This window comes from Engystomops pustulosus, chromosome 2 (assembly GCF_040894005.1).
Source record: "Engystomops pustulosus chromosome 2, aEngPut4.maternal, whole genome shotgun sequence".
NCBI lineage: Eukaryota > Metazoa > Chordata > Amphibia > Anura > Leptodactylidae > Engystomops > Engystomops pustulosus.
The window spans coordinates 225,637,327-225,658,030 of NC_092412.1; the positions used below are offsets into that span (position 1 = coordinate 225,637,327).

General features: G+C 42.5%; 1 protein-coding gene across 4 annotated transcripts in view; it reads left to right on the forward strand.

Moving 5' to 3' along the window:
- The first annotated feature begins 12,953 nt into the window (after positions 1-12,953).
- The window catches only part of ANKRD13B (ankyrin repeat domain 13B), a 136,991-nt gene continuing 129,240 nt past the window's right edge, over positions 12,954-20,704 (forward strand). Inside the window, exon 1 of one of the 4 annotated variants that reach the window (XM_072138335.1) lies at positions 12,954-13,411. In XM_072138335.1, coding sequence (XP_071994436.1) covers positions 12,962-13,411 — 450 coding nt within the window. In that variant the 5' untranslated portion in view covers positions 12,954-12,961. The remainder of the gene's footprint in view (positions 13,412-20,704) is intronic. The other 3 variants (XM_072138334.1, XM_072138337.1, XM_072138336.1) reach the window with 3 other exon arrangements.

A 20,704-nucleotide genomic window follows, 5' to 3' on the forward strand; every position in this document is an offset into this window, starting at 1 on the left:
AGGTGGCTGGCACAACCGTGCCTACCCCGCGGCCCCCGGCTCCCCTTTGTCAGCGGTCCTGCTCTGGCAGCCTGGCGCTCATGTCCATGCCACCTAGGATCCTTCTTGGAGAAAGGAGGATATGTTCCTTCTGTCTGCTTTCACTCTGCGGTTTCTTTGGATCTTTGGAGGACCTTTAAAAGTTCTGAAGTGGCTCTTGCGTACTTGTATATTGAAAGCATGAACAGATGTACGAGGATTTCATGGGTGAAGGTCTTTCTCAGTATAAAATTTGGATAACAATGAGACATTACCCCCTTTTAAAGTCTTTGAGGAAGGCAATAAAGACATAAAGATTCTTTATAAATCGTTACTTTTGTATATTATTATAGTGCTTGATCTTTTCTTGTTTGTACAGTCTCAGCTGATACTACAGATCCCTTATAATAAATCTTCAAAGTTCTTTTAATATCTTAACATGACCTAATAAGGTATGTTACAGGTTATGTAGAGAAATTATGTCAAAAATGATTTGTCTTACTAAAGGAGCAATAGTTACTCTACTAGTACTAACTATGTGTAAAGGAACACAACTTTCCATGTGCCAAAAGTTTAAAAATCTTTAATAACAGTTTAATAACAAGGGATAATGTTGCACAATTCCTTTCTGTGTCCTTCCAGAAGTCACTTCTCAGCTATGTTACTTGGAAGATACATTGCCCATTACTTGGCTCTTTTATCTGTTTTCTACATTTTTATCAAATCAATAAAATATTTCTGTCACTTGTAAACTGTACATTTGTTGTATTTTCCAACACATATTACACAATAAGAATCAGATGGCAAAAATGGGTATTAAAAAAAATTAGCAATGATAATGATTATCTATCTATCTATCTATCTACCTACCGTATATTCCGGTGTATAAGACTACTTTTGAAGACAGAAAAATCTTCTGTCTTGTCTGGGGTCGTCTTATACGCCGGTAATCGCGACCGCCCGCCGTGTATTCGGGCTGAGCCCTCTCCATAGCCGGTAAGTCTTTGCTACATATTGCAGCAAAGGCTTACCGGTAACACCCGCGATCGGTGCTAGCACCGATCACGGGTGTTTTCACAGCGATGGCTGCCGGCAAAGCTGCCGGCAGCCTCAAAAAGATAGCGCATGACGTCATCGGGGGCGGCGATCCGTCTCCATGGTAGCCTCGGGTCTTCCGAAGACCCGAGGCTATTTCGTTTTAACCCCTTCATTACAATGTGCTGATAGCACATTTACAGTAAAATGGACTATGGTAATGTTGTTGTTGTATGCCTTATGTTTATGAGCGACAGTTTTCCTCCTATATACCTGCATGTCATAAGAATTTAAATTAAAAAAAGGACCATGTTAAATTCAAATCTGTTTTTTTTTTTAATTTTTACCGGTGTTTTGTATGCGTTGGAAAAGGGGTAGTCTTATACGGCGAATATATCTTAAACTCTATATTTTAAACAGGAAAGTAGGGGGGTCCTCTTATACATCAGGTCGTCTTATACGCCGGAATATACAGTATCTATCACTATTCAGTACAGTGTCAAATTGGGGTAACATAGACCCACAAAGAGTGACCCACCCTTCATTTGTCCCGGACCTATTTGACCTCATATATCATCAATAAAATCTGATAAACCCATGTATCTGCAAATAATCCCATAAGAAATAACCCCTAGTGGCTGCTTCATTTGCTTTCAAAAGGGTTTTTCTTCTGCCTAGTGTTGGAGTATGGGCTCCTCTAGTTCTCTGATGGTCCAGTCCAATGTCATTGAAGACAAGGATGTACAGAGTTCACCAAGATTTTGGCCAATCGATAATCTACAATAGTGCCTAATTGAATTCACCACAAGTAATCTATATTTTTGGATAGGAACGCGAGGTGGATGGTGGAGTCGGAGGAAAACACATATGAAGAATAATAGTCCATTAAACATAAAACAATTGTTAAACATAAAAAAAATTGTCACTATAGATGCACAAAAGTTAGGGGCAGATTAAGACTGCCATGGGCCCTGGGCTGTATGAATATTATTGCCCCTACAAGTCTAGAATTCACTTCCTACATATGGTATTAGAATCAAGCTCATTGGGGATTGGAGGATGCGTCCCTCCTGGCTTCTTTCATTCTCTGGTTTTAGGACCTATGGAGGACCTTCAAAGGTCCTGAAATGGCACTTGGGCACATGTGTACAAGAGAGCAGCAACAGATGTACAAGAATTCAAGTATAAACTCAGTATAAAATTTGGTGGGCCCCCTAGAAGGCCTGGGTGCCGGGCTACCGCCCAAACCACCTACATTATAATCCTCTATTGGTCTTATCTTGTTCTTTTGCATAACTGCTCTAAATAATAATTTGCCCAAAACTGTTGTATCCATTTAAGTACCCCTTCTTATTACCCTAAAGTATAATAGACTGATCAAACCACTAAAAGCTGTGTTTCTATGGAAGGGGAGGAGAGCATGGATCATGGGTGGAATTGTGCCAATTCTTACAAGTTCTTCAAAACTTTTGAGACCCGAAAATTGATTCATAACCCATAATTAATGCTCTCAGATCACATAACCCCATGTGCACGGGACCCCTTTTACCCATTTAATACCTTTGTTCCATTCAATCAGTATAATACTCCTCTTACTGCCTTCAGCCAGTATTTCATCTGGTCACAATACATAATCTCCATTAAAGGATGAGTAACTTTACAAACATATTGGGCCAAATTTACTTACCTGGTCCAGTCACGATCCCCGACAGTCCGACAAGGATGAAGTCCGGCGCAATTCCTGAAGATTGTGTGCCCGAGTTCCTGCATCCGTTGCTTCCCCACCGAGGTCCGCCGGAGTTCACTTTCTTTTTTTTTTTTAAACAACATTTTATTGGATTTTTAGACACATATATTTCATTGTACATAACATGCCTGACAACCACAGGCGAAGCTGGAAAGACAATGCATGGATACAATCATAGCAAGTACATAACTAACAGGAGTATAAAGCAGTATATTGTAAAACATAGAATATAAAATAGTGCACGTGGAGAGGGTGGTTCCTATGTTTTAAACTTGGAGTTCACCTTCATCTTCCTGGTGCTTGTAAGTGCGTGTCTTGCGTCACAATTCTAAATGTTAAATTTTGCAAGTTGTCCGAAACAGTCGGGTTGTCCCCCCAATTTCTGTTGCGTGCAAGCCGGCACCCATGCGCCAAAATCCGATCGCGTGCGGCACAATCCCTGGCGCGATGCGGCACAAAATAGAAATCACCAGGAAACCCACGAAAATGCGTTCTGTGGACCCTTAGTAAATGGGCCCCATTATATTACCTATCTTGCCCTTTACTCACAGTTCAACGTTTTATTTTAGTTTATTCTTCAAAACATTAAAGATTTGTGTCAGGTTAGCTGAACTTCTATAATGTTGTATAATTGTTAGTTTTCCCTCACTTTACTGCGCCTGGTGCAATTACTACACTCCCTCCCCCCCCCCCACACAAAAAAACCCAAACAAATTCTTAAGACAAGCACTGTGCAATAATAAAACAAGCATCGGAATCTGGGAGATTTCAGCTCTGAAGCTTGAAGAACTGTGAATGCACCTCTAGAATAAATTACGGGCTGTAGCTCTTTGTACTTTTGATGTATACAATTGTAGTTGATGAAGAACAACAACTTTTTTTCTTGACGAAAGCCAAGAACTTGCAATAATAAAGAACAGTTCATTTCTAATTACATCTATTTTGGATGTTTTGTTATAGGCACATGTTCTCTTTATTTGGAGATATGGCCTTGTATTAAGAAGTCACGGCTTACACAAAGCAGAAGTAGATCTTGGTTTGAAATTTATAGAGTAGAATCGAATCTACGCATAGCTGGCACCAGGTAACACTGCCAAAGTGGAATTCTTTCCATTATGAAAAGAGACACACAGGAAAATCTTATGTATTATTTTAAGCTACAACTTGACTTTTTGATGCGCATCCAAAACACCTATCATGTTGATGCTACTGCTCACATCATCTCATTGGACATATTTATCAGGGCCTGTACACCAGTTTTGTTGCATATAAGCACTGAACTAATCAGAATTCTTTGCAAACCACAAAGAATTGCACATTTTTTCCCCTCAAGCCAAGTGGGTGTGCAGGTGGCATGAAAGGGGCCATCCTGGGTGCTGGATTGGTGGAGACTGGGTAGCACATCGCACCAGCATATGATAAATTCTCCCCAGTATCAGGTAGCAAGTTTTATTTTCACAATTCTACAAAATTTGCAAGTTAACATTTAAAAAAAAAACACATAGCGCAAGGCAAATTTCTTAACCCGTTCACGACCCGTGACGTAATAGCACGTCACGGGTCGGCCGCGGGTGCATGGAGAGGGCTCTCCATAGCCGGTAAGTCTTTGCTGCATAATGCCATAATACCCTTTAGTTTGTTATTAGTAGCAGCAGCACTGTGAAAATAGATTTCTAGCCCTGGATTGGAGCCCTTTTTTGCACTACTGTCTGAGATTTCTTTATCACAGTATCATAGTTTATACGGTTGAAAAAAGACAATTGTCCATCAAGTTCAACCAAGGAAGGGAAGGGATTCGATGAGGAAGGGATTTAGGGGAAACAATTCAATATAACATAACTATCAATATTATTTAGGTGTAAAACGGCATCTAGACCCTTCTTGAATCTCTCTGCTGTCCCTGCTGTGACCAGAGCCTGAGGCAGGCTATTCCACAGATTGACATAACATACACAGGCCCTCCCCCGGGTGGGAGGAGCCATGTTGTATTCACTGATTAGATCTCACATACCAGTGCTCTAGAGAGCTCTCTGAACACAGCTACAATCCTGGAATATAAATGCATTTTCCCAGTCCTGCTGCTACTAAGAACACACACAATGGTATGATTTATAACAGTTCCCCTTGGCCATAACTAAGCAGCTTTACAGGGTTAAAAAAAAAACTGATGATGGAGGAAACTGCAAGAAATTGTCAGACTGAAAAAGGTGTTGAATAAGTGAGTAGTCAAAAACGTATTACCTCACACAAAAATAGTAAAGGCAACAATTTTTTAACATAAACTTGTCCACAGCGACATACATTCTGTATTGGCTTTACTCGGTACTACATGTAGGTCTAGTCTTCTTAGTAAGCTTGAACCTAAACATTTCCTTTACAGGACATCTACACTCAGATTTACTGACATTCGATGTTACTTTTGTCAGGGGATGACCGTCGATCTGCAGACTTCCCGATCGGTGGGTAGGACCGTTATGAGGGGCGTGCATAAATTAACAGGTGGTGGAGCTGAGAGGTGCTCCGGTGATATAGGTCACAGCACTTTTGGCTCATTTGAATAGTTGTATAAAGTCTTTTTTTTTTTTTTTTTAATTTGTTCAAGGACACGCGAAAAAGTGAGGTCATCCCCTGACAGACATAACATGCAAAAAAGTTTGGGACATCTGCCATCAGTAAATCTCGTAGATAGTCTTTAATATTTTACTTTCATATAAAAGTGTGTGTATTTAGATCTTCACATGTAGCTGGGAATTTGATGACATAACATGTGACATACATGTTGCTTCTAATCAAATCTACATCCTGTGCCAATAGCGTCACCCGGGGAAAGGGGCGTTATCCGGCTCTTGCCAGAGTGGGACGATTAATGATCCCTTTGGAAGCAGTTTGTTTCTCTGTCTGTTAGCATCTCATAGTAACAGATCAATCGTTTCCCTCTCTAATTAATAATTAACAGTTTATTCCATACACCACTTGCTGATTTCTCCCCTGAAACCTACTTGATAATCTTTGCAAGAAAATAAAATGTGTGTTACACTTTGTGTTGTGTGAAACATAAGGCGGTTTTTATAGTCCAAATCAATTGTCACAATGGCCCCCAATGTGCCTGAATGCTGTACCATATTGTATCGACAACCGTATGAATAGAGATTTCATAGACTTGTGGGATGACACACAATATTCAAATAATGTTCAATATAAAAATACCAAGCTACACAAAGGAATAATACAGCCACTGAGAGCTGCAGGTGTATGGGTAGGACAAGGACAGATGCCTGGGGTAAGGTGCACATAAGTAAGACTCCAAACATGCCCACAAAATGCCCACATGCCAAACATGCCAAAAAATAAAAAAAATTGTGGGCAATTTAGTATACAAAGTCCAAGGTTAATGGTAAAGCAGAGAAGCCCGGAGCTTGGTACCCTGTTTGCCAGATAACAGACAGGGGGAGTACACAGAATTGGTTAATAAAAAGAGAGTTGAAATTTCATGCAGTTAGGGAGTGTGATAGGCCTGCCTAAATAAATGGGTTTTAAGAGCAGGTTTGAAGCTTTGGAGGTTGGGTATTAGTCTGATAGACTAGGGTAGGGCATTCCAGAGATTTGGTGCAGCTCGGGAGAAGTCCTAGAGACGTGAGTGGGAGCTTCGAATTAAAGAAGGGAATAATCAAAGATCACTGGTGGATCGAAGAGCTCAGGTTGGGGAGTAGACTGAGATGAAAGAGGAGAGATAAGGAGGTGCATCATTATACAGAGCTTTGTGGATGAGGGTGATTAATTTAAACTGTATTTGGAAGGAAACAGGCAACCAGTGCAGTGGCTGAAGGAATCTGGCTGCTGCATTAAGAATACATTGGAGAGGAGAGAGTTTAGTTAGTGGAAGACCAATTAGTAAGGAGTTACAGTAGTCTAGTCAAGAGTCAATTAGTGTTATGGTGAAGCAGGGAGACAATGCCTCTCTTCATCCTTGTTACGCTCAACTGTGTCCTATTGTCGTATCAAAGTTCACGGCATAATAGATCTCTATGTAGTAACTTCAGCTCAGTTCAGCTTGGAAATGGGTCCACCACATAGTTTGTAATACCTGAAAGACACACAACTCTCTAGAGAAGCCTTTACACACCTCCTTTCCTACAGGAGTAACTTCTGGCTTTGGCACAAACAATTGCAACAAAAACTGTGACATTTTTCAAAAAGAACTAAATTGCTGTGTGTAAAACTAACCTAATTTGTTACAAAGATGGAATTTGTCACCTCATTGCCATATTGATGTTAGCTCTAAATGGAAGAAATACATCAGGCAGTAGGTTGAAACGGCAAAAAAAAAATAATTTGACTATTGGTTATTAATCTTTTTTCTACTCTCTGTATAGCTCTTGTTGACTTATTGATAAATGGTTTTCTTTGCAGGATGTTTACCGTGCTCCATCTTATTGTGTCATTTAGTCACTATGGGAGGAGTAATGGATGTGTAAATGTTCTGCCAATAAAGTATTGATACCAAAGCCGCTATAATCCCTACATCAGACATACACAGGGCATTTTCACCAATCAGTATAAGAACCACAGTGATTAAACATATAGAAGACTGTTATCACAGAACACATGGGTGGAGGAGAGATACATTACATTCTTGTGTTATCAACATGGCTGCACAGAGGCAACTGACGGGCAATGTGCAGCAGCGCCTTAAAGGGGTTTTCCCACTAACTAAAGTTAAGCCGTATTCACGAGATAGGGCCCAACTTGCTAATCAGTGGGGGTTTTCAGTGCTGAGACTCCCACAGATTGCGAAAACAAGGGGGTCCGCTGGACCCCTTGACGCTCCGCCAGACTAATGGAGCAAAAGGCTACGCATGACCATTCTGCTCCATTAATCTCTATGGAGCTGACGGAAATTGCCGAGCTCCGAGCACCAAAAAAGTCTCCACTAGGGGGAGCTACTGGTATATACGTGCTCTGTTGGACCCCTTAAAATACAGCACTCTGCTGAACCTATTTATATAGGGCTCTCTGTGGGACCCTTTTATATAAGGTACTCTACTGGTCCCCTTTATACAGCGCTCTGCTGTACCCATTTATAAAGGACTCTCTGCTGGTCCCCTTTATATAGGGCACTCTGCTGGTCCCCCTTATATAGGGCACTCTGCTGGTCCCCTTTACATAGGGCACTCTGCGGGACCCCTTTATATAGGGAGCTCTGCTGGTCCCCTTTACATAAGGCGTTTTGCATGTAGGGTGCTCTGCTGGACCCCTTATGTCAGGCACTCTGTTTGTCCCCTTTATATAGAACACTCTGCTAAACCTTTTAAATAGGGTTCTCTGCTGGTCCCTTTTCCATAGGGCATTCTTCTTAACCCTTTTATACAGGCACTGTGCTATTCCCCTTTATATATGGTACTCTGCTGGATCCCTTTATATAGGGTGCAATGTTGCTCCCCTTAATATGGGGTCCTGTGATGGTCTCCTTTATATAGCGCACACTACTGGACCCTCTCTATAAGTGTTCATTCACACAGCCGTCTGCGGCCGCATATACATCCCCATGGGCAGCAATGACGGCATGGCGACGGTACGATGCCACACATGTGTGGCACCATCCCGTGCCACACACCAGGAAAAGATAGAACATGCTCTATCTTTTCCCTGGTGTGCGGCCATACGCCGCTGTTTCCTATGGAGGGAGGAGGGGCCACCTCCGCCTCCTCTCCAGCACACGGCGGGCATACCGCGTGTGAATGCACCCTAAGGTGCTCTGCTAGACCCCTTTATATATTGCTTCTTTCTTAAATTATATGACAATGTCTTCTGCCAACACTAAGGGGAGCTTGCTAAATATTACAGGACTCAGTAAAACTATCTCTACTGTCACTAGAAACCAATCATTGCTTAGCTTTAATTTTTCCATAGCAGTTTAGAAAATGAAAGTTGAGCCTTTATTAGTTGCTATATGGTAATCAATAATCACAGTAATCATTATAGTGGGAACAGGTTTTTCTGATACAGATCTCCAAATTTTCTGCATTAAAGAGAACCTACCACCACGAATCTACCTATAAAGGTAGATCGGGTGGTAGGTGGATGTAAGGGACGTGAGGAGAGCTCTTTTTAGAGCTAATCCTCACGTCCCCGCTAACTTTTGGGAAACTTTATTAACCTAATATGTAAATTTAGTTATGCGGCTACTGGGGCGTGGAGTAGCCGGCACGAGGCTACACAGCGCGGCTACGCCACGCCCCAGTAGCCACATTACTCCTCCTACCCTGTTGTGTCCGGCGCGCAGCTCCTCGTAGCTGCGCGCCCTCGTCTGACAAGCCGGCTACTGCGCAGTAGCTCCGGCCTCGGAGCTGGGACTGCTCAGCCAGCGTTCTGCGCATGCGCAGAACGCCATCATATCGGGCGAGGGCGCGCAGCTACGAGGAGCTGCGCGCCGGACACAACAGGGTAGGAGGAGTAATGTGGCTACTGGGGCATGGAGTAGCCGCGCTGTGTAGCCTCGTGCTGGCTACTCCACGCCCCAGTAGCCGCATAACTAAATTTACATATTAGGTTAATAAAGTTTCCCAAAAGTTAGCGGGGACGTGAGGATTAGCTCTAAAAAGAGCTCTCCTCACGTCCCTTACATCCACCTACCACCCGATCTACCTTTATAGGTAGATTCGTGGTGGTAGGTTCCCTTTAAGTTTAATACTGTTCCCTTCTGCCACCACTAGGGGTGAATATTGGGCTGATTTGAAGAGAACTGGTCAACCTTTTTTTCTACAGCAGTTTAGAAAATTAAAGCTAAACCACGACTGGTTGTTATGGTTGTGTTATAAGGTCTCTCATGTTTCATGGTTGTTTTATAACATTTTGAAATGTGCTCCAATACAACCCTAGTGGTGGCAGGTCTGACATCTGAACCTATATTCATGGTGACTGGAGGAAAAGGAGGAGATCAAATGACAAGATGAGGTAATGAACTGCTCAGAGGAGAAAGTGCAACAAGATCACAAAAAGGATCCACAGCTTTTGGGATCTACTTTGAATTTATAGTAAAACCCCATTAGAAATATCATTTGTAATAGTAAAAAATAAAATTGCTGTTCAAAATATTACTAAATCAAAAAAGGTAGTATTAATATCCTGGCATCAATTGTAAGATCACCCCTATTTTAGTATTAATAATTATCTTTAAAATAACCACATTCCCATTAATAACCACAATAATTATAGGAATCGGCAAGTTCTATCCAGCCTCTTAGGACTGATCGCCTTTTCTCGTGGTCAAGTAGGAATTGGTTGAATGTGTTTATGTTTCTTTTCGTCTTCTTCTGGATCAACAGCTTTACGGTTCTATTTAAGCCTATGTTAATGGACACCTACCACCACGGATCTACCTATAAGAGATTAGGGTGGTGGTAGGAGCATCTATCCGACGTGAGGAAAGCCCTTTTAAGGGGTAATCCTCACATCCCCGCAATCTTTTTAATACTTTTATTTCCCTAATATGCTGATTTTTTAAAGAGGCTACTGGGGCGTGGAGTAGCCGGAAATAAGGCTACACGGCGCAGCTACTACGCGCTCCAGTAGCCTCTTTGATCCTCCTACCAGAAATCTTTGGTGCTCAGCTACGAGGAGCTGCGCGCCCTCGTCAGTGAAGTCTGCTGCCTAGGCATGCGCAGTAGCTCCAGCTTCGGGGAAGTAGCCACCCAGCCGCAGGCCTGCTGTTCTGCGGATGCGCAGACGGCAGGCTTCATGGACGAGGACGCGCAGCTCCTCATAGCTGCGCGCCAAAGATTTTTGGTAGGAGGATCAAAGAGGCTACTGGGGTGTGGAGTGGCCGCGCTGTGTAGCCTCATGTCCGGCTACTCCACGCCCCAGTAGCCTCTTTAGAAAATCTGCATATTAGGGAAATAAAAGTTTTAAAAAGATTGCGGAGACGTGAGGATCAGCCCATCCCCTTGTCCAATAGATGCACCTACCACCTGATCTACCTTTAAAGGTTTCCTTTAAAATTACAATGCAAATATTATTCATAATGAATATATACACAAATTATGAATAATACTAATAAAAGGTTTATCCACAACAATTATAATAGTGTAGTATAACTATTGGCTGAAGTTGTTCACTCAAGTTGTTTTTTCACCTTCTTCTGGATCAATAGCTTAAGGCCCCTTCCACACTTGCATTGCAGATCACGTCAGAGTTTGATCAGGGTTTGGTCAGTGAAAAACTGACAATTTGCATCAGAGTTCAATCAGTTTTCAGTCAGAGTTTGTTCAGTGTCTCAGTTTTTCACGCGCGTTCTCAATGCAATTTCAATGCGTTTTTTACGCGCAGGTAATGCTCGTGAAAGGACTCAGGGCTGAGCTCTATCTTTTCAATGGCAATTGATGCGTGAAAAACGCATTGCACTTGCGTTGGACTTGCATGTGTCTCAGAGTGCAATGCGTTTTTGATGCATCTCCATAGACTTGTATGGTGCGTTTTTCACACGCATGACTTGCAAAAGTAGAGCATGCTGAGATTTAAACGTGCGTTAAAAAAAAAAAATGCGTGTGTGTGTGAAAAAAATGCAAGTCTGAAAAGACCTATTGATTACAATGGGTCAGAGTGCAATGCAAGTTCTGCGCATCAAAAGCATGCGCAGAAAACGTGTGTGAAAAACGCAAGTGTGAAAGGGGCCTAACTATATACACATATACGTTATTAATAATTTTTATAAAAGGTTTAGCCACAACAATTATAATAGTGTAATATAACTATAAACATTGAAAAATATAAAAAATTCATTAGTTAGGGGAGGAGAAGAGGAGCTTACGGGTTCTGGCTGTTTGAGAAGGAGGGGAACACACGGGTGGTGGCTGTAGGAGGAGGAGTACATGAGGGCGCCAGCTGTGGGAGGAGGATAGAGATAGCACACATATGTTTTTATCTCAGATAAAGTTAGGGAAAGAGTTTTTTCCCATCTAATTTTAGCCAACCATGTCCAAAAAACTGAGACCAAATGGATTGCAAATGGATGTGATTCTTTTTTGGCAGAACCATAATGGACATGCTACAAGTTGTTTTAGGTGTGAGTAAGGCAACCCCTTTAAGATCACAAATGCTCACTCCACTGCCCGAAATGGCTCACTCTATGCCCCTCCAGGACTATTTGGGGTGAAAGTGGAATAAGGGGGAAAATAATCGCAGTTCTGGGCAATGTGTGATTATTTCAAGGCTTGTACTACAGAAAGGACCATGGGGTTACTCAGTGTGGGAAGAGGGGGACACAAGGGTGCTGGCAATGGAAGGAGGAGGGGATCAAGAGGGTGCTGGCTGTATGAGGAGGAGGAGAATACAAGAGTGCTGCCTATGGGAGGAGGAGGACATAAGGGTTCTGGCTGTGGGAGGAGGAGGACAGGAGGGTGCTGTCTGTGGGAGGAAGAGGTCATGAGGGTGCTGGCTGTGGGAGGAGGAGGATATAAGGGTGCTGGCTGTGGGAGGAAGAGGTCATGAGGGTGCTGGCTGTGGGAGGAGGAGGACACGAGGGTGCTGGCTGTGGGAGGAAGAGGTCATGAGGGTGCTGGCTGTGGGAGGAGGAGGACACAAGGGTGTTGGCTGTGGGAGAAAGAGGTCATGAGGGTGCTGGCTGTGGGAGGAGGAGGACACGAGGGTGCTTGCTGTGGGAGGAAGAAGTCATGAGGGTGCTGGCTGTGGGAGGAGGAGGACATTACAAATGCTATGTTGCAAAGTGTAGATAATAATGAATGCCATTAATAAACAGTAAATATAAGATATCGAGTTGTTCCTTTATGGAAAGTAGGAATTCTATCCATCACCCCGTGTGACTTCCATTACATATATTACATACAGTAAATTCCTGCAAGACAAATTTGCCATAACACCCTGCTCCTGTAACATCTGATCTCTCCTGCTATTAAGGAATGCAAAAAGCATATATACATAGGTAGACCGAGTAAATATAATATATTCACTATACTATAATTTTAACAACTCACAGAAGCGAATTTTATTGACATATTCTTCTTCTTGGTTCCCCATCATCCCATTAGATGCACAGCAGTATGTCTGGGTGTGTGACGTCCCCCTGCACAGTATACATGTATACATAGGGCTCTGTGTATGAGCAGCCGCACCTGCCATGAAAGTGCAGAAGGAACTACATCCCCCATGATGCAAATCTCCTGCGCCTGTCCCTGGCAGCACCGTGCACAGCGCACAGCAGAGCGGAGACAGCGCTGCCAGGGAGGAGTCCTGAGCCTCCAGGAGCCCCTGGCACTGCCTGTCTGGGGATCCCCTGCCTGGCATGCCCCTCTGATCTGCAGCACACTGCGCTACTGGGTGCAGAGAGGAGGCAGCCATCCCTGCAAGGGCGCTGTACACACACATATACCCAGGCGGCACACAGACTGGCACCCACTGCACAGGACTGCACAGCCTCCCACGCTGCTCTCCTCCCCACAAGCTTCTGCATGGTGCATTTGGGATCCAGGGTGGCAAATCCAGCATGAGACGAGGATGATGCCAGCAAAGAAAGGTCCGGAGAGCAGATACCCCCTGCACTACCTGGTGTGGCACAATAAATCCCTGGAGCTGGAGAAGGAGCTCTCTGAGAGGCAGGTGGGTCTATGTGGCTGCTAGCCTTACTGACTGCTCTGCTGTGTGTGGGCTATATACACTATATACTGCTGGGGTATATGTACTCTATATACTGCTGGACTATATACACTATATACTGCTGGAGGATATTCACTCTATATACTACTGCACTATATACACTATATATACTACTGCACTATATACACTATATACTGCTGGATGACATTCACTATATACTGCTGGGGTATATGCACTCTATATACTGCTGGACTATATACACTATATACTGCTGGAGGATATTCACTCTATATACTGCAGCACTATATACACTATATATACTACTGGGGTATATGCCCTTTATATACTACTGGACTATATACACTATATACTGCTGGAGGGTATGCACTATATACTTTTGGATGATATTCACTATATACTGCTGGAGGATATATACTATTTACTGCTGGAGTATATACACTATATACTGATGGACTATATACTACTGGAGGATATATACTATTTACTGCTGGAGTATATACACTATATACTGATGGACTATATACACTATATACTGATGCACTATATACACTATATACTACTGGACCATAGTCACTATATACTGCTGGATTAAATACACTATATACAGATGGACTGTATTGACTATATACTGCTGGACTATATACACTGTACATTGCTGGACTATATTCACTATATAATGCTGGACTATATATACTATACACTGCTGGAGTATATTCACTATATACTGGACTATATACTACTGCACTACATACACTATATACTGCTGGACTATATGCTGCTGGAGTATATTCACTCTATATACTGCTGGACCTTATACACTATATACTACTGGACTATATACACTATATACTGCTGGACTATATTCACTATATACTGCTGTACTGTATACACATAAAAATCTAGGGGCTTCTATCTCCAAGCCCCCTTTGCTTCTGAGCCTTATTGTTACATCCTTTATACATTGTATAATATATAATTTCAAGTTTATATCTGCTTATTCTGAAGGTATAATATTATTTCTATGTTGTCTATATGTGATTCTTAGCAGCGTGTATCTCTTTTTTATCATTAATATTTATAAATATCTTTAATTTACTATCTATCATGTTATACTGGGTGTATTGACAGGGAGGGGCAGCTAGTATGTAGAAGTAGTATGTGGCTGATCATACATGCTGTACCATCTTGTAGTGGTATAACCACCTCCCTGCTTTATATCATAGTAATATGTAACTATTAGCTTTTGTATCTATTATATAGTCATCATTTATTCATGTGTTGTTTATTACTAAAATATGCACTTTATATTAATGAAATACCTTAAACCACCATGGTGAGGTTTGGGATTTTGGGGGGAGGGGACTCCAGCGTGAGAATATACAATTATAACAAGATAAGATAATCCTTTATTAGTCGCACAGTGGGGAAATTCAAAGCGTTACAGGGTTTATATATTTTATATAAATATATTATATATGTGTGTCCATATAGCGTTGGAATCTGCCGGCCATGGCTGGAGTAATTACTTACTTTCTGCTCCACTGACAGCTATTGACACTTATCTGGCTGATATATTGAGTGTCTAACACGTCGCTACATCACTAGGTGTGTTCAGTGACATCACTAGAGGTTTAGGGCTGTTATACCTAAGACCCTGTATTTAATACTACCTAATACTCCCTAATTGTGCTCCTAGTCCTTTACTGCTTCCTAATTGAATCCACTTTTATGAGCAGGACTCCTTTAGCTGGTTGTGAAGTGAAATACATTATTAATTCAGTGGTGAACCTTTGATGCTGCAGCTAATTCCCATACATTTTCTGCTAGAAAGAGCTTTTTGCATTATCATAATACTTTTGGTTGAGTTTTTCTTCAGTGCATATTAGTGAAGGATTGAGGAGACTTGATGTGTAACACATTTGATTTCTGTGTATTGTAGAAATAAAAATGTTATAGTAAATCCTCAGGACCCCCCTCACCTTCCTATTTCAGCACATATGTGTGTAGCCTATATAGGATACTGTATTTCTCTTCAGACTGGAGCTTTTCTTGTATGTAGATTCTAACCTTCTATACATGATATCTTGTAATTCACATATTTGCTCCCGAGCCTTTCGTGGCTTTATGTTTTACATAGTTGCCTATTTAGGCAAGGCAAGAGAGGAACATGGTCGAAAGAGTAGGAACCTGAGTTGAGATGAAGAAGGAGTTTATTATCTTCTTTTAGACATAAATGGAAAGATATTGGAGCTGTTAAACAGGTTTTTGCTGGGCTGGGGTCATTTTTCTTACTGATAACCTATCATTATCAAATCAGTGATGGTTGGCACCTAAACACAGCAGCGATCAGGCGGACCAGGTAGCCCATGGGGCTGGAAGCTGTATAAGATATGAAGGTGACAGCCATTGTATAGAGAGCATGCCAGGATACTGCATATTAGCTCCATCCACTTTACAAGAGTCAAACAAATCATCCAACCACATGGATCTGGTACTGTTGACCCATTCTTAAGATGAATAAGAAGTATCAGAAATAGCCTTCTGTCTGGAAAACATCTTTATGACTGGGATACATTAACTGGCAACACTGTCTGCGGCCAGCTTACAGCCGACATTGACTTGTATTATACAGGGTCACAGTGAGCACATGGAAGATTTATCATCAACTAGTTGACCATGAAAACCAATCAGAGCCTAGCTTTAATTTTATAAACAGCTGTGGGAAAATGAAAGCTGAGCTCTGATGGTCCTATTTCTGCCAGCATTGTGCTGTGTTGAGGAGGACTTCCCCTGGTTTCTTGCTCGTGTGGAGCATTTAGCCTTAGTGACAATTTTTAAACAAAAATGTGCATAATTCGGATAAATTAGTTGCATCTTAAACAGCAAGAGAAGTTTCTATACCCAATGGAGTGAAATTCTGTATCTGCATGATGATAAAAATGTCTATCTTGTCTATGCAGGCACTTTTACAAGCAAACATATATATAATACACATGGCTTAAAGGTGATCTGTGAGTAATTCTGATCAAAGCTGCAGACAAAGCTGGAGCTCTGTGTAGCCATATATTGGTGTTTGTTGTAAGGTGCAGCTGGACTGTGAAAAATGAATTCATATTCCATGATTGCAGCTGGATTTCGGTCACTCAGATGCATCGGTGTGTGAGATCTCTTTACATTAATGCCACACAGCCCTTCCACCTATTGAAGCAGCTTCTGTTTGAATACTACAGCACTCAGAAGGAGGAGTTTTCATTTTAGAGATCTCGTACATGAGTGCACAAGTGTGCTTCAAGTACAGCTACAATCCTTGAATATAAATGCCTTTTTCAAGTCCTGCTGTTACTAACAACACGGGTATAGTTACATTCTCCAGGATTGCTGCCTAAGGGCTTATTCACACTGCCGTCTGCGGGGCCGTACATGCGGCCACAAATTTACGGCCGCATGTATGTCCCCATAGACGGCAATAGTGGCACGGCGGGGATCCGGTGACACACACCGCAAAAAGATTGAAACTGCTCTATCTTTCTGCGAGTGTGCGGCCATGAGCCGCTTTTCTCTATAGAGGGAGGAGGGTTCACCTCCTTCTCTCCAGCACAAGGCGGTATGCCTGCACGGCGGGCATACCGCGTGTGAATGTACCCTAAAAACTGTCTACAGCAGTCAAAACTGCTAATAGCTTCCCTTTGAATTGCTGGGGCATATGGGTAAAACATTCTTTTAGCGTAAAAGAGTAAAAGTAGCAAATCATTGATAAACCAGGCCCTCATTTTCAGACTGCATACCAATAGTCTCATGTGAATGTGTATGAATATTCACGTCCCAGCATTCATTTTGAACCTCTGCGTGAAATACGAGCTGCTCGAAACAACTTTACTTTCCTCTTGTGCTGAAGTTTATTAATAAGATTCCCGGTTCTTTCGCTGCATATTTTAGAAGTAATGGATTCATATTTTTCATGCCTCAAAATTGAGTATGTGTTAAAGTTCGCACCTGCATCTCCAACTGAGCCTGACAAGTATTGCTTATGCCTCTGTAATAAATCTCATTGTCAATATTATTCATATCCCTGTCACTGTCAGTATGATATTTATCTGCAGTGTAGAAGGGATGCTTTATGTATATAAGATCAGTGCTTCCATTTTTCTTGTGTGTTTATATGAGCCTGTCAGGATGAGGACCTGTGGTTTGCAAAGTTGCCTTAGTCATGAGACAGCAAGCTATTGTTTCCTGGAAATAAATATCAGATAGTCAGACAGACAGGGATGAATCTAGAGGCTCTGCTGCCTGAGGCGAGCTGTAGATTGGCGTCCCCCACCCTATCCAGAAGTGTTAGATCTGCTTATTTATTTTAGTTACTGGGTTCTCCATGCAGCGTCTCACACCCATGCTGACATCTGGTGTGAAGAGACCTTATTTCTAGGTTTCAGGTCCAGCTTTATAGCAGGTGACTGCGCAGCTAATGCTGCCCCCCCCCCCTCCCCCCATCTTGCTGCAGGTGGTGCTGCATGAGGCAAAAGGCTCATCTTGCCTCATGGATGGTGTACCCCGGCAGGTAGGCAGGCTGAAAAACAGCAGGTAAGGGCATCTTTGGCTTTAGTTGGGTGTAATCTTTTTGGGATGTTCCCTGTGCCTCCGAGCTGGTTCTTCTACTATGATTTTGGTGAAGTGTATTATGAAAGATAAAAAGTACATAAATAGGATTCGGCACAAGGCTCATCCAGAACCTACAGCCCGAATATTAATGTATGGATCTGTGGTCTGTCTGTGATCAGCATCTAATCTATTTCCACAAAAACTGTCCGTGTGTAATCCACATGTGAATGGGTCTATTGAAACTAAAGTGTCAGTGTACCATCAGTTAACAAAAACAGCTAGCACATGGACAAAAAAAACATTCAAGGTCAGCTCTGGGTCAGGCCCATGAGGATTCGGCATATAACCAGTAACAATTGTCACTCTTGACTCCCTACCTCATGTATATGCAAATATGTTTTCCAAAAAGGGATAAGGTAAACATTGCCTCTTTTCCTACCTTGTAAGGCAGCCCCCTTAACATTTACGACAACCATTTTAACAGTCCTTAAACAACGATTGTAACCAGTAAATGAATAGTACAAAAATTACAATTTGACGGACTACACACATAGAAATATGCTCTGAAATGGTTAGTTTCATCTGAGCCTATAACTGGAGATATATGTAAGTTTGTTGGTATTTGTAAGGCTACATTCACACTGACGTATGGGGGACGTATATACGGCTGATATACATCCCCCATAGACAGCAATGGGCGCACGGCGCCCTACGGGAGCGGTACGGTGCCGCACACGTGCGGCACCGTACCCCGGAAAAAGATAGGACATGTCCTATCTTTGTCCGTAGTACGGCGCCGTGCGCCATAACTTCCTTTGGAGAGGGGCGGGGGTGAGCTGCACTCACCTCCTCCTCCTCTCCTCGTGTACTGCCGTTGCCCGCTACGGTACAGTATGGGCGGGCAACGGCAGTGTGAATATAGCCTTAGGGATGACAAACCTTGTCCATTACTCATTGCTTCTTCTATATCCCTGGTGTAAGTTGATAATTGAAAAAACAGAGTTTATTGGACTTCTATTTGCCTTGTTGTGTGTTCTAGCTTATGAATGTATATTTGGGTGCAATATGTTGTCACTACATTATTACTGTGTAATCTGTATTGTAGTATTACTATACTATAACTAATCCTGCTTTAGTACTTCGTGTCCCTGAACCAGACATTACAAGCACGCTTCTTTTTTATTCTGAATGTGACATGTTTTATTATAAACCAGTGGTGGTATGTAGAATTACTGAAGGTCGTGATCTAGTATGTTCCTAATATTGCCGTGATAACTTTACAGGCGGTCCTATACTTAAGGACACCTGACTTACAGACGATCCCTAGTTAAAGACGGACCCCTCTGCCCACTGTGATCTCTGGTGAAGCTCTCTGGATGTTACTTTAGTCCCAGACTGCAATGATCAGCTGTAAGGAGTCTGTAATGAAGCTTTATTGATAATCCTTGGTCCAATTACAGCAAAAAACTTTGAAACTCCATTTGTTTCACGTTTGAGAAACGTAACCACCTCCACATCCTTATAGACCTGTGGTTTAGTGTCCGAAATCGCCATTTATATTCTTTGTGTCCAAAATAAAAAATAAACAAACACAAACAAAGTCTTCTACATATCCTGGTCTGCAGCTCTCAGCACCTGCGCCATTATTCAGTGAAGCCAGTGTAGTAAGCTGGGCCCATACATTATGAAGCGGGGGGGGGGGGGGGGTGTTCGGTGCCTGGGCCTGCACTGTTCGTTATGATATTATATAAGAATAATAATATATATAAGAGTAATAATCTTTATTTTTATAGTGCCATCATATTCCGTAGCGCTTTACAACTCATAGGGGACATATACAATAAATTAAGACATAACAGAGTACAAACAGTCATATGGAACAATGGGAGTGAGGGTCCTGCTCCCAAGAGCTTACAGTGTATGAGGATGAGGGGGAGACACAAGAGCTTACAGTCTATGAGGATGAGAGGGTGACACAAGAGCTTACAGTCTATGAGGATGAGGGGGTGACACAAGAGCTTACAGTCTATGAGGATGAGGGGGCGACACAAGAGCTTACAGTCTACGAGGGGGTGACACAAGAGCTTACAGTCTATGAGGATGAGGGGTGACACAAGAGCTTCCAGTCTATGAGGATGAGGGGGTGACACAAGAGCTTCCAGTCTATGAGGATGAGGGGGTGACACAAGAGCTTACAGTCTATGAGGATGGGGGGTGACACAGGAGCTTACAGTCTATGAGGATGAGGATGAGGGGGTGACACAAGAGCTTGCAGTCTATGAGGATGAGGGGTGACACAAGAGCTTACAGTCTATGAGGATGAGGGGGTGACACAAGAGCTTCCAGTCTATGAGGATGAGGGGGTGACACAAGAGCTTCCAGTCTATGAGGATGGGGGGTGACACAGGAGCTTACAGTCTATGAGGATGAGGATGAGGGGGTGACACAAGAGCTTGCAGTCTATGAGGATGAGGGGGTGACACAAGAGCTTACAGTCTATGAGGATGAGGGGGTGACAAAAGAGCTTACACTATATGAGGATGAGGGGATGACACCAGAGCTTACAGTCTAGGAGGATGAGGGGGTGACACAAGAGCTTACAGTCTATGAGGATGAGGGGGTGACACAAGAGCTTACAGTCTATGAGGATGAGGGGGTGACACAAGAGCTTACAGTCTA